The 17,123-nt window shown below is 44.3% G+C and overlaps 1 protein-coding gene across 1 annotated transcript; it reads right to left on the bottom strand.

Moving 5' to 3' along the window:
- Nucleotides 1–2,632: 2,632 nt before the first annotated feature.
- On the bottom strand, nucleotides 2,633–14,609 carry pdgfbb (platelet-derived growth factor beta polypeptide b). The gene is made up of 8 exons (XM_035181792.2): nucleotides 13,809–14,609; nucleotides 8,915–9,011; nucleotides 8,201–8,257; nucleotides 6,979–7,172; nucleotides 6,681–6,863; nucleotides 5,525–6,371; nucleotides 5,273–5,435; nucleotides 2,633–5,174 (listed from the first exon to the last, which is right to left on the bottom strand). The coding sequence occupies exons 1-7, from the start codon at nucleotides 13,866–13,868 to the stop codon at nucleotides 5,290–5,292; spliced, it is 1,584 nt and encodes a 527-aa protein (XP_035037683.2). The 5' UTR covers nucleotides 13,869–14,609; the 3' UTR covers nucleotides 2,633–5,174; nucleotides 5,273–5,289.
- Between the last annotated feature and the right edge of the window lie 2,514 nt (nucleotides 14,610–17,123).

Raw genomic sequence — 17,123 nt, 5'->3', positions numbered from 1 at the left:
ACACACACACACACACACACACACACACACACACACACACACACACACACACACACACACCCTCTTCCACCACTTAGGGGGGCATTGCATTCATTAATTCCCCTGAGACTTCAACCTTTACCAAATCAACTTCACTCTTTACCCCAACCCTGACACCAGCTCTATATCCTAAAACCAAGAATCCACCCTAAAAGTTAAAGGTTTGTGTTGTGAGGATTCGTATTTTCAAATGTGACGCGAGCCCCGAAACAACTGAGCAGCTCAAGATTTATCAGAAACATCCTCAAGGTTCCAAATTTCCTGTTTTCCTGTTAACATGAGTGTTGCTGGCACACTTTTGGGACTGCAACACTATGAATGTATTCCAGGAAGGACAGTGTGAGAGTTTGGACAGTTATGTCTTCCTCTGTGGTCAGAGAAAACACTGAAAGCGTATTAAATTCTAGTTTGTCTCCCAGCATGCATTGGAGGAAAATCACAAATCTGTTGCAGGATTAACACAGAGAGACAGATCATACATCTACTTTTTAAGTTCTGGGGAATTTGCAATTTCATATTTACTTAACCTGCATGTTTTTGGACCAGACATGAATAAGCAGAACATGAAATTGCAAATAAAAAAGGTTTTCTCACATACGTCTTCCTGCAGCTGCTGCAGGTTCAGTTCCGGCCTTTGCTACGTGTCTCTCTCCCCATTTCACACCTGCACTGTCCTCTCATGGCTTTGAGGTCCAAAATTATCTTTTAAAAAAGGATCAGAATCCCTATGGTAAATATTTTTAAAAGCCCTTTTATCGACCACTCAAAGCACTTTACAGTAAAATCCATATTCGCCCATTCACACCTACACATTCATACGGTGCGTTCATTGAGGTGCAGCATCTAACCCGAGGAGACTTCAGTGTGCAGACTGGAGGATCCCGGGATCAAACCAGCGACGCTCTGATTATTTGACCCGCGTTACCTCCAAAGCCCCAATAAATATAGAGTTCTTCAGCTGACTGTTGCCTCCCTGCTCCATCCCTCAGCTTTCATGATCATGGAAACCCAAGGAAAAGATCACAGATTAATCCCAGTAACAGAATTTGATTGGACGTAACTAATATTAACGGTTGGGTCAGGGTGTTGCTTTGAGTTTGGTGCGTGTTCGATTGCTCCAGCGGTCGTTTGCTGGTGAGGTAACAGTGTTGTTGGGACCCAACAAGCCGTATCGTTCTTTAAGGTCAGTCAGTCAGCTGTGAACCGTCCTGTGTCTTTAGTCACAGCCCCTGGTCCCTCGCAGACACTCCCACACTGTCATGGTGGCTGACCCCTGGGTGTTTGAATGAGCGCGAGCATGCCGGTGCATGTGTGTGTGTGTGTGTGTGTTTGTCACAGACAACAATCCTCCGGGAGCGCATCTCTTCCCCATTCTTGTTTGAAGTCCGCGGGGGGTGGGGAATCTGCTCGGACACCCACGGAAAAAAACAGGGATCCCACCTCGATGCTGAATTTGGAGATAGTCTGCTGTTTAGAAGTAGGACGTCTGTGTGAGATTGACAGTAGGACAACGGGAAGTCATTCACGAAACCCTGAATAAACATGGAGTGTAAGGAGTCCCATGCAGGGGGATTGGACAGAGCTGGACATTAAAACAAAATCAACCCTGGTTGTTTGTGAGAAAACAACGATCAAGGCCTTTTAAACCCCCCCGAAAAAAAGACCATAATCCCATCTACACAATGGTTTGAACGTTGGGAACATTAGCATCTATCACGCTTCAAAGTCATTCCTCGTATGATTCCATTTAGACAGAAGAGCAGACGACTTGTTGACTGGATAATTAGCAGACACAGCTATGCGGCAGGCTGCTGAGCCGGAGCTTTTTTTGCAGCCAAGAGTCAAGTGGGTAAATGTGAAAAACAAACCGCAGAGAGAGAGAGTGCTGGAGTTCACCTACAGGACACAACCCCCCCCCATCCCTGCTATTTCTTTTCTGTCTCTATTGTCGGATTGAACAAACCTCACTGCACATCACCGACGTCTAACACTCAATAAAAGGCGGTGAAGTTAGAGAGGAGTCAATATGATGATGTCTCTGGAGAGCTGAAGATGCACTGAGCGGAAACAACACGGCAAACAGGACGAGGGGAATTAATCCACCTGAGCTCACAAGGCGGCGAGAAGGAGTTCATAAAGAAGTGATGTGTTATCCATCGCACTGTCCTCGAAGAGTTTGGTGTTTAAAAAATAAACTTTTTTTGATCATCAGGTATAAACTGGAATAGCACTCAGCCAAGCGATTACCTCAAATTGGGGAAAATGCCTTAATCTTGCAATGTTAAAGAAAGTTTTTTAAAATCTTGGATCCGCCCCCTGATCCAGATCCACACCCAAATGGAACAGGTTCTTTCCCGAACCCCAAACTGCCCTTGACGCTGTGCCTGTGTGATCGATACGTGATAAAGAAAACGCTGCAGATTGAGAAATTTAGCTCGAAACATTGCTGTGACTCACTACACTCACAACACTGGCCACAGACAGTTACGGCCGTTTAATGGTTTGCACTCGTGTTGATGCTTCTGTTCATCCCACAGTCAGGTGTATGAGGAACACTAAAAAAACATCATGGTGACCTGCTGACAGCAAGAAGAACGGCTTTGCTTTTTTGTATTTGAACAACATGAAAAAGTACATACATACAGTGCATAGGGTGAATGAATGGAGCGTCCACTTTACTTTGGTGAATGCACAGTTTTGGGTTTTCACACTGACGACCACACAGGAAGCTTCGGTGGACGTTAAAATTCAACATCTCATGGACGCGAAAAAAAAAAACACAAACTGGCCTTTGGTCTTCGAACCCATTTTGTTCGAGTTGTCTGTTGTTCACCTTTCACAATAAAATATTGGCCTTTTTAGAAGAAAAGTTTTGAATTTTTAGAAAAAATGTTAAAAGATATAAAAAACACAAAACCAAGTAGATTTAAGCACATTAGCTTCTTATACCCATATGAAAAAATAGCATTAGATGGCAAAGTTATCACAAACATTACTTTTTTCCATCGTATCTCGTAATAAAACAGACAAAATCAGTAACAGTTGTGAATTGACAAAGGACATACAAGCCATGTTTTTCAATAACTTAATAATGTTTGGCTGAAAAAGTGATTATCGGACACCAGTGTGCTTCAGACAGAATTATAAAACAACAATACCTGCAATGGTTCGGCCTTTTTCTGTCCTTCTAGTGGAATTACTTTGACTCTTTGCTTTAAATGAAATCTCAAAAACACTGTGTGCTAGAGTAATACAACAGCTGCAAGAGCAGTTCAATACATTTTTTTAAAGATGGCTGTTTCTTTTTCTCCCAGAGTCATAAAAGAATGAGACTTTTTGTTTCTAGTGCTGCAGGAATGAGCCTGGAAATCAAATCATTTTTTCCACTTCCTGGTTCCCTCCCGAGGTCACGCAGAAGCTAACAAGTGGCTAAATGAGAAGAGCAAGGTCATCGGGACAATTAACATCATTCAGCCGAACACAACCCCCAGCCTCACCAGTCCGCCTCGTTGAATTTAATCTCACGCTCTCCCAAACTATTTTCTACTTTAAAAGGTAAGTGCACTGAATCGAATTACAAGTCCGAGGATCAGTGATGGTGATCATAGACTAAATAGAGATGGACGACACATTTCCACTTCCTCCCACTTTCCAGAAATGAAGCCAAAATATTGGTCTCAGCTGTCAATCAGGACGTTTCACCGCATTTGAATAGCATCAAATAACTAATTTAAACCAAACTTACTGGAAAATTAGCACTGAGATACCATCTTTGAGATAAATTTATTGGACGTGTAGTTTGACTCTTTGGACGGTCCATGTCTCATCCACTTACATGGAGGAGGTGGGACTTCTAACCTACACCGCAGCCGGCCATTAGAGGGCGATCGAGGCCGTTTGGCTTCACTTTCGGGGGAACTGTCATGTCGTCCATCTTTATACACAGTCTATGACGGCGATGAAAGTGGTGTTATTAGCGAAGATGATCTTAAAATCACCCCGTTCCTAAAAAGAAAGACGTCTCTCTATCGGAGAGAGAACTAGATGTTGTAAATGCTTCTACGTGAGTATCGAGGTGCGTCACAGAAGTGTAGCTACAATACACACGTACAAAACAACACATGCACACACTTGTTTCGACAGGTTCAACACTGCATGGTACTGGGAGGTTTTTTCATTGTTTTCTGATTGAAACACTCAAACATCGTGAGTGAGGCTCGACGACAAGTTGTTTGCAGTATTTCCACAGTTGTGGTCGAGACAAATAAATAAGAATCATAGCACACGGTCAGGCCTCAGGTGGGACGCCATCAACTCCCGTTCCTATAGCACCTCAATCTTCTTTCTTTTCACCCGTGATGAGATTTGGAAACACCAGACGGTTCGTTATTTTGTTCTCGAATCACATCTGTGTAAATTCCAGTGTTTGCAGTGAGTTAAATATAATTAAATATGGTTAAAGACAGAGCATCACTGTTTTTTAATGAGCTAATAAATGATATCAGGCCTTAGTACGGTGAATCCACACGGCTTCATCTCCCCAACATGGTCGACACTGAGTCCCAAACATGTGCTCACACGTGGAGATATTGGTCATTTTAGTCAGCATTAGTTTGTCATTGCAGTCCGTTGAATGATTGTCTCTTACATTACAATGGATTCTTTCTTGACACGGAAGAGTTTTGTCCATTTTTTTACGTCCAACAAACTTTGTCATCCAAACCCTGCACAGACTCAGCTTCGTCAATCCATAAGTGCAGTTTCTCTCTTTTGATATCAAGACATGGTTCCAAGGAGAGTTCTGAAATTGCACTTTTATCCACAGCAATGCCGTTTCAGTCGTCCAGATGTGTCGCGCTTTCACACAAGTCCTCCGACCTCGGGCGCCACCAGCAACTGTCGTCGTAGAGAGGCAAGTGTTCTCTTCAAAAAAAACCTTTTTATTTATATTCCATGTTCCTCTTACTCCATCCAGGCGTACTTACAGGTTGACCGGTCAGTCATTAGTAGTGTTACGGAGGAGACCTCACAGGACGAGCAGGTTACTGAATGAAGGAATAAATACTTAAATGGAGGGAGTCACTCTGCGTCCCCTCTGGATTATCCACAAAATACGCCAAGTTCACACTGTGTCCCTGGGGGGGGGGGAGAAATACAGGAAACAAGCTTACACCACAGTTTCATTGAATTACTTGCATTGTAGAGTGATTTCATTCATGTGCTGTCAACTCACCTGGGTTTACTGTAGTTCTACATTAGCATCGCTCTCATAGCTGCCTTGCTGATGCGTTTGCGATTCTTCCTCATCCTCCTCTTTGTGTGGTTTGGACGAGCTGGAGGTCTGGGGCCTGCTGGAGCGGAGGGCTGTCGTGTGGTGGTCGTAGACGTTGTCGTCTCTATGAGAATCAAATGTACATGTTACGGAAAACATATTTTTTTAAAAAGAGAAATGAAACACAAAAACAAAAGAGAAATGTTTCATTACCTGGTTTCTGTGTTGTTGTTTGCAGATGATGCTGATGTTTACCACTCAGGTGATGTCGACTGTCTGTCCCCTTTTCTCTCTGCCTCTCCTCGTCCTCTCGCCTCATCTGCTGCTGTCTCAGGATCTCCTTCTCCTGGTCCAACCTCATGTGGAGGAGAAGAAGCTCTTTCCTCTCCTCCTCCAGTTTTGCCTCTTCAATCTGCAATATCCTCTCTTCCTCCGGAGTCTCGTTGTCTCTCCGCCTCGCCAGCTCTCGAGGCTCCGGATTTGGCTCCTTCGTCGGCCTCAGCCTGTTCCCACGTCTCTCGCTATTGGTTCCCTCAGTCGGACTGAGTTTGACTCGAGGATTTTCGGTAACAGGTTGTGAGACACCTCCACTGTGATTCTTTGTAAATTTGGATTTGTCTTCTTGCAATAATGGGACTTGCGTTTGTGTGCCTTTGTCTCTGCTCCCGTTTCCCTCGTTAACTTTTCCCTCAGTGCTGTTGAGCAGTGACCTACTCCCACCTTCTACCGACTTGTTCTTTACCTCAACACCAACGTTATCCACTGAGGAAACTGTCTTGTTGCCTTCTGCGACCCGACCATGCTCCTTCTCCACGTTCTCCGGGTTCTCTTCTGTCCCGTGGAGCCTGCTGGAGTTATGAGTCCAGTGTGGAACCAAGAGAACCGCCTCTCCAGTGGACCGAGACGTGTCGTCCCCAGCCAGACTGTAGCCTTCTCCAGGCTGAGTGAAGGTGTCTCCTCTGGGGCTCCAGTGCTGCTCCAGCAGCTCCTCCAGACGGGCCCTCTGGTTCTGCTTCAGCTCGTCCCACTGATGCAGCTCATCCTTGGACTGAGTCTTGACCTTTGACAATAAGATTCAAGGAAATTTAATTTGGGTTAATGGGCTATAGTTTGTCTTGGTTTACAGGATTTTCTTATTTATTTTTAAATCAGGTATATTTAGAGAACAGATATCGATGAGTCTGGGAACTTTGGTGGAACTTGATTGAAGTTAAGGGGACATTTTTACTACATTAAACGACAACAAAGGAGAATCATGCAACTCTTCTTTCAAAGGAAAATCTCCTATGTGTTTTAATGTGAGGCAGATTTCAGAAGTGCTAAAGACGTGTTGAGATGTATTAAGACTTCTTTAGTGTTTGCTCTGTACCTGTCCGTGTTCTTGGCTGAGTGTCTGGTTCCGATGTTGGTGGCTGTGTTGCCTGCGCGATGATTTTTTCCTGGGCGCTGGGGCACGAGGCACGGGCTGACACCGGCACTCCACATGATCCACCACGGACACCACCGCTTTGGTGTAAGTGGGTCTTTTATTAATGTATTCGATCTTCATCACCTGCAGGAGGAGGAAGAGGGGTAATTGGCAGTATAATAAAAACACAGTCCAGGCTCTTTTCTATGCGTGTTTCGACATTCGTGTACAATGAATCTTTGTGCACGTGGTCGTCTACCTGCAAGTATCTGGTGTGCGTGACGACAGGGACACAGTGCAGGCTCTTGGTGTTGCAGCAGCCGGAGCAGCGCTGCACCTCGACGCAGGGTGGCCATAACATGAAGTTAGCATTGCTACGATCCAACATGGCCCTGGTAACCTCAACCACCTCTGTGCGTACTTTACACAGAGCCTGCTGGGCCGGCTGGGCACCTGAGGGACCAGAGTAGATGATTGTGCATAAGTATGACAGTCAGTACTTGTGTTTTAGTATTCAAAACATACTGTTTACAGACTATTAAGAACTACCTGCCTGTTGTGTACGTGTTTCTTAAACCAATAAGTAAAACACAACAATTAAAATCCTCGTGATAATCGAAACCCTCCAGAGCTGCTGAGAAAGTGTTCCACAAATCTGAGAAGCCTAATTACTTTCAATGCCATTAAACGTGCTCGCTCCTCCGAATCCCTGAGTGCACGTTTATTTATGGGATGGTGCAACGTGAGCTCTGATCACTGAGGCTCGGTTTAGTGTCTGTGACTCAAATACATCTAACGTGCATCAGCAGCACAACATGCAATACGGCCTGATACTGCAGGAAACAAGCAGCCGGGTTATGAAATAAAGCTGTTCCTGGTCTCTTTTCTCTCCCCCTCTCTTTCTTCTCTCCCCCTTTCCACCCACCCACCTCTCCTCTCTCTCCCCCATTTCTCTCCATTCACCCCAGCCGGTCGAGGCAGGTGTCCGCCCACACCGAAATCTGCTACAGGTTTCAAAGGGGTGGGGGATTTGGCACAATACAAGTATAATTTAATTGAAATTGAACAGAAAGTGTTACTCTTCATGTTAAAGAGAATCCACCAAAGAAATGTAGACATCTGCTTTATCATGAGGCAAAACAAACTAGCTTTAATGGGAAGGATTTCACCGTGACACACAAAGAAAAAACATACTTGTCACATTAATCAACTCTGAGGAAGGCTGCCCTCCATTAATGAGGACAGAGTGTGTGGAGGAAAATCAGGAATCCTCCACGTCTTCTCTACGACTTTCTACTCATCTAGTTCTGGGGATAAGCAAACATTCATCCCGACAGACTCGTTTTTTATCTTAAAGAAAGGAATAACAGCGTCTCTCTCCTTCATGATATACAATAAACACTGTGAGCAGAACAAGACACTGGTAAATAACTGTGGAGGAACAAAGAGGAAGGAGGGGAGGGGGGGGGGGCTCTGCTCACCGAGGCTCCTTGGTAGTCTGTGACCTCCGCTGACTGCAGAGGTCCCGTCCTCCTCATCTGAGACAATTAGACAAACACAGCATTTAAGTAAACATGGTCACATATTATGCACATAAACTCTAAATTTGGGCACGTGTGGTGTTTTTAATTTCAAGGCCTCTAGCGCCCCCTGCATGTGTGGAGAGGGGGAAACAAAAGCTACCAGAAGAAGGATACGTGCTGGTGGAAGTGGGCAGGGGTCGGGGAAGAACTTGTGTGGATGAAGGAATGTTGCTTTAACATTTGTCATCATTTTCACTGATTTCTCAGAGAATAATTCTTGGATCTTCATGAAAATAACCAGCATGTTTACAGGACTGATGTTTATGAGTTTGTGTATTTTGGTTCAGATCCAAACTTGAATCTGGATCTAGAGAATTAAAATGTGGTTTCATAGGGGACTGTTGGGCCCGGGCGGAGTTATCTCTGCCGAGTCGTCTCTGCTTTATTTACAGAGCTGTTGTTGGGTGGAAACAACACGTAGTGTCTACGCTGCCATGTTTTTATCCCATAAGCAAAAAGGTTCTTCAACTTTTTCCCAAAAGCAATGAGCAGACATTTCTGTTCCTCGTGACATTGATACCTACATATTTTCTGCTTTATAAATTGTTTCATTGGTGCATTTAGTGATTCGTCGGTGTTTGATCAGTAATAGTAGGACGCTGGGATCTTTACCTACGGAGTCAGAGAGCAGCAGCAGCTGGAGGTCCTCTATGGACGAGATGGGGCTGTTTCTAACCAGCTCCACCAGGGCTGCAGGCAGAGGCTCCCCCTGAAACACACACATTCATCAATATACAAGAGGCCAGAGAAATAAGATGTTGTACGTTACCATGATTGGAAAAGTGGAAAGGAAGATAGCACATAAGTGTTTAGAGGCGTCTTCAGGAGTGGATGTGACAATGCCTGAAATCTAAACATAAATGCACATGTTTCTGCATTCGGCTCCTATTGACTGATGTTATTGCCAAACTGATACTGAGTTTTATGGTGTAGAGGCACATATATCATGATATATAATGATGATGTATATATTCTATGTCAGACTCCCCAGGTACTTTATGTTGATAATGACCAAAAAGCCAACAAAATATTGACTTTATCCTTGAACAACCTGCTTTTAACAGAATATTTCCACATCACCACAACAAAAAAAACCAAGCAACAGCTCCACATTGTCTTTCTGTGGACTGAATGTGGGTTTAAAGCCCCCCCACCCCACCCCACCCCACCCCCAGCAGCATTACTGGGGTGGAGAGAGAGAGCTGGGGGGGACAGGCGTATTAACCGGAGCCGACACACAATGGTCACTAAGAGCAGGGTGAATGACTATTGGCGTTGTGTCTTCTCATCTGCTAACATTTAGGGGTCAAAGGAGCCAGGAAGGAGTCAGGAAGTGGGGGAAGGAGTGATACGGAGCGGAGGAGAGAGGAGAGGTGCATCTGAGAAAGAGGAGGGATAATGGATGAATAAGAGACGGGCTGAAGTGGACAAGGATCAGACGTGGGTCGACACGCTTCCTCACGGGGACTTCAATGCGGTCGATGTGGTTGATTTGCTTTGAGAAGAAACGGTGAAGACGAGCTCGAGGGAGCGACTGTGATCTTGTGGCTCGTCGTGCACCAGCGAACGCAGAAACACAACCTAACAATTAACGTGTGTCAGCATTGGGGAAATACACAATAAGAAAAAAACAAAACTATATTTCAGTTCGGAGCATTGTACGATTCTATTGAGGAAGAATACCGACAGGAAGTAAGGTTTGGCCAAAGGAAGCAGCCATCCATGCATGAACATGTATTCTCACCCGGCCCGTACTGTACGCCTCCGACTTTCCCCCATTGTTGCTCGGCTTTCCATAGACTCAAACCATCCAGCGGGGAAATGCCTGCTGTATTACACTTACATCTCTGCTGCGGAGCCTTCGATGCCCCCGAGGAGTCATCATGATTATTTCCTCCCCGCGCCAACGCGGCCAACCTGCCCGGCTAATTGTGTCTGATGTTAATTATAGGATGTGTGCCTTTGTTCACGCCGGTGCCTGCTGTCAGGACGATTTGTGTCTAAGCAGGAAATATTAACTAAACACTTTGGTTCCGATAAACAAAACAGATGTAAACAGATTCAAACTGCACAGACAGAAGCTGTAAACACTCAGGGATGATGTTCAGTGTGCGACTCTGAGGTTTTACACATTAAATATATCAAGAGAATCAAATAATGAACGTTCACTGAAACAAAGACGTTTACGGTTATTGAGAACTTTACTGAGACTAGACTGCAACTCATGGTTTTCATTTGTCTTATCAATTCATTTAATAGTAATAATGATAACAATAATAGAAATATCAACTTTATTAATATTGCACCTTTCTCAGTGCTTCTAAAGATATTCAGTTAAATAACCAGTAGGACAAAGAAAACCTGCAAATATTCACAACTGAGAAGATGAAGTGATAGAATATTTTCAATTTTGCATAAAAAAGTATTTTCAGCATCAGTGGATGATCAAAATAGTTGGCGATTATTTTTCTTTCAATCGAATAATTACTTCAGCTCCTCACACAAAACTGTCAGAGGTGGAAAATTGTCAACTCTTGATGACTGATGTCATTCTTCCCTTCAAGAAGCTACAGGGGTATTAACGTGTTTTTTGTGCATTAAACTCACAACCTTGGCCACTAGTGGGTCTCTCTATCAAAACAATAACTAAAGACTGTAGTCGGATGATGTCATGAAGCAGCGTGGGATCATGGGAGTTGTTGTCTCTACCACCATCGTCGATGAAAATCTAGCTGATGCGAATCAGATGTTAACCATGTTCACGGATGAGGTAATGTTATTAAAGTTATATTTGTGTTACGCAGCAAATGACAACGAAAAACTTAAACAAATAATGATAATAAAAGGCGACCAAAATGAAAAAGTTGTTGGAAACATCTTGGATAATGTACGTGCAAAAGTCAATCTAATCGTTTTTAGACATTTTAATGAAGAATCGCCAACAATTACATCTTTAAACTGTAAATGTAAACTGAAGCCAGTGAGTCTGATGCTTCTCCTCAGTCTCATCACTCGGCTGCATCTGGAGCAGTCGGCCTGATTCGTGCTGATGAGGCAGAGACAGCTGTTCCATTAGGTAACATGATGTTGACCTTGTGTGTATCTACATTAACACTGGAGACTTTCTGCAGCACCACTTTCTTACGACCTGCACCAGACACACAACAGCTCCCTGTGATGTCCGATATTTTACATGTTCCCGATAAGTTCTGACATAATCCAGAATTTATCACCTGGAGCAGACGGGGCACGTCCCCTGCAGGCCGGTCGGACACGTTGAGGAATGCCAGGCAGCGGCTGCAGCGGGCAGGGGAGGAGAGGGAACGTCTAATCGTACATAATTAGGGGGTCGAGTTTGCTGCCGGCGCAGCAGCAGCAGTAGCCACAGCACATGTGTGAGTCTCTGGAACTATGCCTGCACGTGCACAATACTGCAGTGTGGGAATAAATGTGACTCCAATTAATCGTCATAATTTATCTCTGAGCTGGAGAGAAGCCTAACGCATGATTAGCAAAAAGTAAATGTGTGGATTCCTCTTTGGTGCTCCCTCTGAACCTAAGTAGTGTTTCATATACAAATATACTTTTAAATTATCCCTCCCTCTCATGACTAGATGTGGTAACAGCATTCTCTCATGCTTTCTTTAGGGACATGATTGTACCAACAGACTTCCTGGTTGTAATTTTAAAATTAGACGCGGGGGGGAATTCCTGCTTGTATACCTCAAAGCCTTTGTAACGCTCTCCGCCTCTAAAACACAAAATTTGAGTTTTCTTTTTTCTACAGAAGCCGTAAAATGAAAATACAGGTTGAAGACAGGAATTTAAAATCATCCATCAGAGCTGTGTTTCACAAAATCTGTACTTTATGTGAAGTGCTCATGGTGACGGTAGATTTCATACAGTAAGTTCTCGGATGTGAAGTGAATGAAAGGAGGAGTCCAACCACTTCTACCAGAAGTTACTCCGTCCTCAGGCCAAACCACAGCTTCCACATCTGACTGCACCAGAGCCGGGGCCTCTTTTCTGATTTGTCCAATAGTCCACTTCTCCCTGACTTGACTTGTTAACTGTGTGTGTTTGGTTTTGTGACTCACGGACACATGGTGTCTCATCGTGGAGATGAACTGCGAGGGTCAGAAACGCAGATTCAAAGATAAAAGATAAAAAATCTGATCCACTGCAGCTGAACCCACTTCTACAGATTTAATTTCAGCAGCAGCGAGGATGTGAAGTGTATAAAAACCAGGTCAGATTCACACCGGATCCGATTTTATCTTTCCGACTCTGACCCTGGCAGCATCAAGCCTCACTTGACCTTGAGCAGACCCTGGGTTAAGTTTTGTCTTCCTGTTTGACCTCAGCAGACAATCAGACTTCTCCCCAATGCATCCACATGGTAATACTGATTGTTCACTTGAACTTCTCATTCAGGCAGATATAATAAACTGTAAAACGCAGCAGCTGTGTGCATCGTCTGCATGGAAATACAGAAAATCAGCCATAGACGTGATGTACACTGTGCACGATGAATATTCAGCGCCGCATCTCAACTGTCGAGCCCACAGTGCCACCGCAGGAGGCCTTTCCTGTTCCCCAGCTGCAGCGAACATGTGGCCTCCTATAGCGTGATGCTGCGGTCTGACGCCGCTAAACCACTGATTCACCGCCTCGTTCGGCTTCTGCAGCCACGAACGCACCAATCATGGCCGCCTCCATTTCCTGTGGCTCATCATCACACCGACAGAGAGGGACCTCCGGATGTGTCTGCCCCTGGGCATCCACTCTCAACACCAGTTAGTTAATGGGAAGAATAACAGTTGTTTTCTGCTGAGGATCCCGACACTGGACTTTATTATGAGAGTAAAGACTGAAGCAGGTGCAGGAGGCCTGAAACTCCGAAGTTATAAAAAACACATGGGTTTGATTATAGTTTTATAAACAGAGATTGATGACTTTGTGCCACCATCTCCATTTGTTAACTTGTTTATTTTATATGTCGTTAGATAGATAGATAGATAGATAGATAGATAGATAGATAGATAGATAGATAGATAGATAGATAGATAGATATGGTTGATTTTACGATATATAAAAACACAGACATTTTAATAATAGAAAGATCAATGGAATGATGGATGGATGGATGGATTCTTCATTCACCCCCTTTGGGAAATGCTGGTATCCAGTAGCTCACAAAAAAATGCTCAATAAATACACCATTAATAAAATAACAGATACTCTAGAAACTTTAATAATAACATCAATTGCATATTTCTTGATTTTTGATGTTATTCTCAGGAAATAGATGCTTCGATGTTCTTAAGTAGTTTTAAAGTTTAACTTAAGTATTAAAAGTTTATGCTTTGAGTAAATGTTTCTGTAAAACCTGACTCGGGTAAGTTCAGGTTTTACTGGGACATCTGTGTATTGTGGCACGAACAGGACAAACAGCGGAGACGCACCAGTGGAAGTTGGTGGTGCAGTGATTGGATGAGAGACTCACCTCGGCCACTCCGAACCGCAGACACGCCGCCAGCAACACGAGCTGTACCCACGCGCTCATCCTGCTGCCCAGCCTCGAGCCTCTCTGACGGACCGGGCATTTATGGAGGCGCGAGAGTCTCCCTGTCCTCTGCAGTGCGCGCGCCTTTACGCGTGGATCGTGTCCACCGGCCGGAGGTGTCCGAGGCACGAGGAGGAGAAGGTCGGTCAGAGGCACCTCACGTGTGGGAGACTTCACAAAAAGTTCCTGCGCGCAGAATGATAAGACACTTCCAACTTTCTTTTTTTTCCTCCGACGTGCACCTTGCGCCAAAAAGTGTGCGCTCTCGGCTACAGGCGCAACTCGAGAGAAAGAAATTCAGCAAAGAGAAGACTCACGCACATTTCTACGCGAGCGAGAGGGTCCAGAATTCACAAAGGAAAACCCCACCATCCAGGGAGATGCGTAAAGTGCGTGAGATTGAGATTATTCCAAGGATTGCTTTTCAAACGGAATCGGTTAAAATCCAGTTTCTGGTGCGTCCTCAAAGTGCAGCTGAAGTAACGTGGCAGCTCTGGAGGGTAGTTTGCGCTCCTCTTCTTCCAAGGAGCCTTATCACTGAGCTGCGCGCTGTGTGGCTCGGTGCGCCTCAGCCCTGGAGCCGCCTGATTACACAGCGGCCGCAGTGCTGATGATGATGATGATGATGAGGATGATGATGGTGTTGGAGGAGGTTTTCGCTTTCGCTCTCGCTCTCTCTAGCGCCCCCTGCCTGCGGAACGGGCGATGCTTTGCGCACAAACACCCGCCTCACACGCAGCAGCAGCCGCTCTGAGCAGCGTTTCCTCCGCCGTGGATCATTTATGCAGATATTCCTGAGACTGAGCCAAGTCCTGGGAGAGTTTGTTTTTTCATCCCCTGTCGATCTGACTCTGGCTTTCGCCCCATGATTGAAATGTTCCAGGAACTCTGAGGGTGTAAGAATCAAAAGTTAGTGTCAGTGTTTAGTGAGATGAAACTAAATGCACTTTTTAACTTAAAGGCAATTTGTAGGTAAACTGCTTTACTTTACTCTCTTCAATTAGTGTTAGTGCATGAAGGCAAAATGCAAGATATAAGAAAATAATATGATTACATAGACTAGCATAGAATAAATAAAATAAAATACAACATGCTATATATATAACAAACTCAAGGACACAAAGGCACTTTATACTGAGTGATTGTTTCTTCAGTGCCGAACCTTCGTGGGTTTATAAGACACCGAAAGTAAAGTTGCAGCGTTCTGTCAACAGTTTCAGATTGAGACAACAACAATGGAGTAAAAACGATGCAATAGAATTAATAATCCAGTAATATAATGTTTGAAATAGGCCACTTTCTGCACAGTGACAACTTTTAAAAAGATTAAGATCGCTGTTTATGAGCACAACCATCTAATATTGTTAATGTCACGGTCAAATAATTCACATTAACGATATTTATGAAGTGTAAGAAACACATATGAATAACCCTGAACTCTAAATTCGGCCCCATTGCATAACAGGCCTTTATGCAGCTACTATTGCTGGAGAGGTCATGGGGATAGTTGCCATGCCAACTGACTCCTCTTATTACCTCAGCATCACCGCGAGCGACACACTCGGGAAACAAAAGGTGTTTCTAAATATCACGGGGGGGGTTATTCTCAGACTCCTGACCTTTGGCGGTCACCCGTGTTTGGGGAACATTTTTGAACAATGCCCGACGGTGACTCTGCATCTGTAAACTCAGACGACCCCCGGGCCCCGAAATAATAATATCAGCCAGGCCCCGGCAACCAGGTGACTCAGGGACATAATGTAACATGACAGGGGGGGACGTGTTCATCATGGAACATGAATCTGAAACCTGAGGCGCAGAGAAGAACTAAAATATGGGAATAAACTGTGTTATTATTATTATTATTACAGTATTATTTGTGGGTTTTCCACAGACCTTCCCAGTTCTTCACACAGCCCTGTACTAAAGCTATGAAGGATGTCCCCTCGCTCTCTTTTCTTCCAGTTCAATCATGGCCCCGTGAATAATAGGACACCATTGTTTTTCTAACAAGAGTCAATGGCGGAAACTGCCGGAGCTATGGAGCTATATTTACACTGCGTTTCATTTTCGCACGTTTGGGCCAAGGCCACTGGTTCTGACTGGGACCTGGGACACTGGTGTGAAGTCAGAAAACAGCGGTGAAGCCAAGTGCAATGAATCATTATGTCCAAACCTTTTGTAGAAGTAGATGTAGAAAAAATAAAACCTTTATTCTATGATAGCAAATGCATTTCAAAGGGAGTAAATAAACTGGACTTGTGATAAATAAAGAGTTTAAAGCTGATTTTCAGACAGTAACAACAAAACGTATTCCCACTTTACTGACTGTGTGTTATTTTATGTCTGTACACGTCTAAACATATTTTATTTCATGCTCCGGCTGTGGCTCCCAAAACACGAGTGTTTGGTTTCTAAGGAAAAAGGGGAAAGGAGGAGGAGGAGGAGGAGGAGGAGGAGGAGGAGGAGGAGGAGGAGGAGGAGGAAGAGGAGGAGGGGGAGCAGGTTCTTGACTAGAGGTAGGGATTTTCCCACCAGGACCTGCATTCATATCACACTGTATCGGACTTTCTCTTTTCTCACACACCTGCGACTGCAACATCTCACCACAAGTCTGCTGACAAATGGCCATCCATCATCTCAATAAGCAACAACTTAATAAGAAAGATTCATAAAAATACTCCACATCCACCTGTGTGTGTGTGTGAGAGAGAGAGAGAGAGAGAGTGTGTGTGTCCCTATAACATTAATCATTACATTTTAGACATATTTTAATATCAGGTCAAGGTTAGCTTTAGGTTTAAGTTAAGATTGGGGTTAAAGTTCAGGTTAGTGTAAGGGTTAGAGAAGTATAGTAACTTTGGTTAAGGTTAGAGTCAGTCTCCAGGAAGTCAATGTGAGTCGATGTGATGTCCTCTGAAGTCATGGAGACACGTGTGCATGTGTGCGTGCGCATTTGTGTGTGTGTTTGTGTGCGTGTGTGCATGTGTGTGTGTGTGTGTTTGTGTGCGTTGATCACAGGAAAATCACATTCTTACACAGAGACTGAAATTGCACATGAAGAGCATTCACATATGTTAAAGAATACTTTTGTGAGGGACAAATTACACCCCCTCACACACACACACACAACACAACACACACACACACACGGTCAGTGTCCCGAGCCGACAACTGTTTTCAACCATGAATGGAGCACAGAGGCCCCTCTATGCTTAACAATTGAGTGAGAAATGACAGCAGTCGCTCAAATAT

Source organism: Hippoglossus stenolepis, chromosome 16 (genome assembly GCF_022539355.2).
Source record: "Hippoglossus stenolepis isolate QCI-W04-F060 chromosome 16, HSTE1.2, whole genome shotgun sequence".
Classification (NCBI taxonomy): Eukaryota; Metazoa; Chordata; class Actinopteri; order Pleuronectiformes; family Pleuronectidae; genus Hippoglossus; species Hippoglossus stenolepis.
This window is presented reverse-complemented; position numbering and strand designations above follow the sequence as displayed.

Excerpts from the sequence above, each read along its gene's own strand:
- pdgfbb (XM_035181792.2), bottom strand. The coding sequence starts at position 13,868 with ATGAGCGCGTGGGTACAGCTCGTGTTGCTGGCGGCGTGTCTGCGGTTC. Across the intron at positions 9,012-13,808 it reads TGCGGTTCGGAGTGGCCGAG|GGGGAGCCTCTGCCTGCAGC; the intron begins GTGAGTCTCTCA and ends TGTGTGTTTCAG. Across the intron at positions 8,258-8,914 it reads GCTGCTCTCTGACTCCGTAG|ATGAGGAGGACGGGACCTCT; the intron begins GTAAAGATCCCA and ends TAATTGTCTCAG.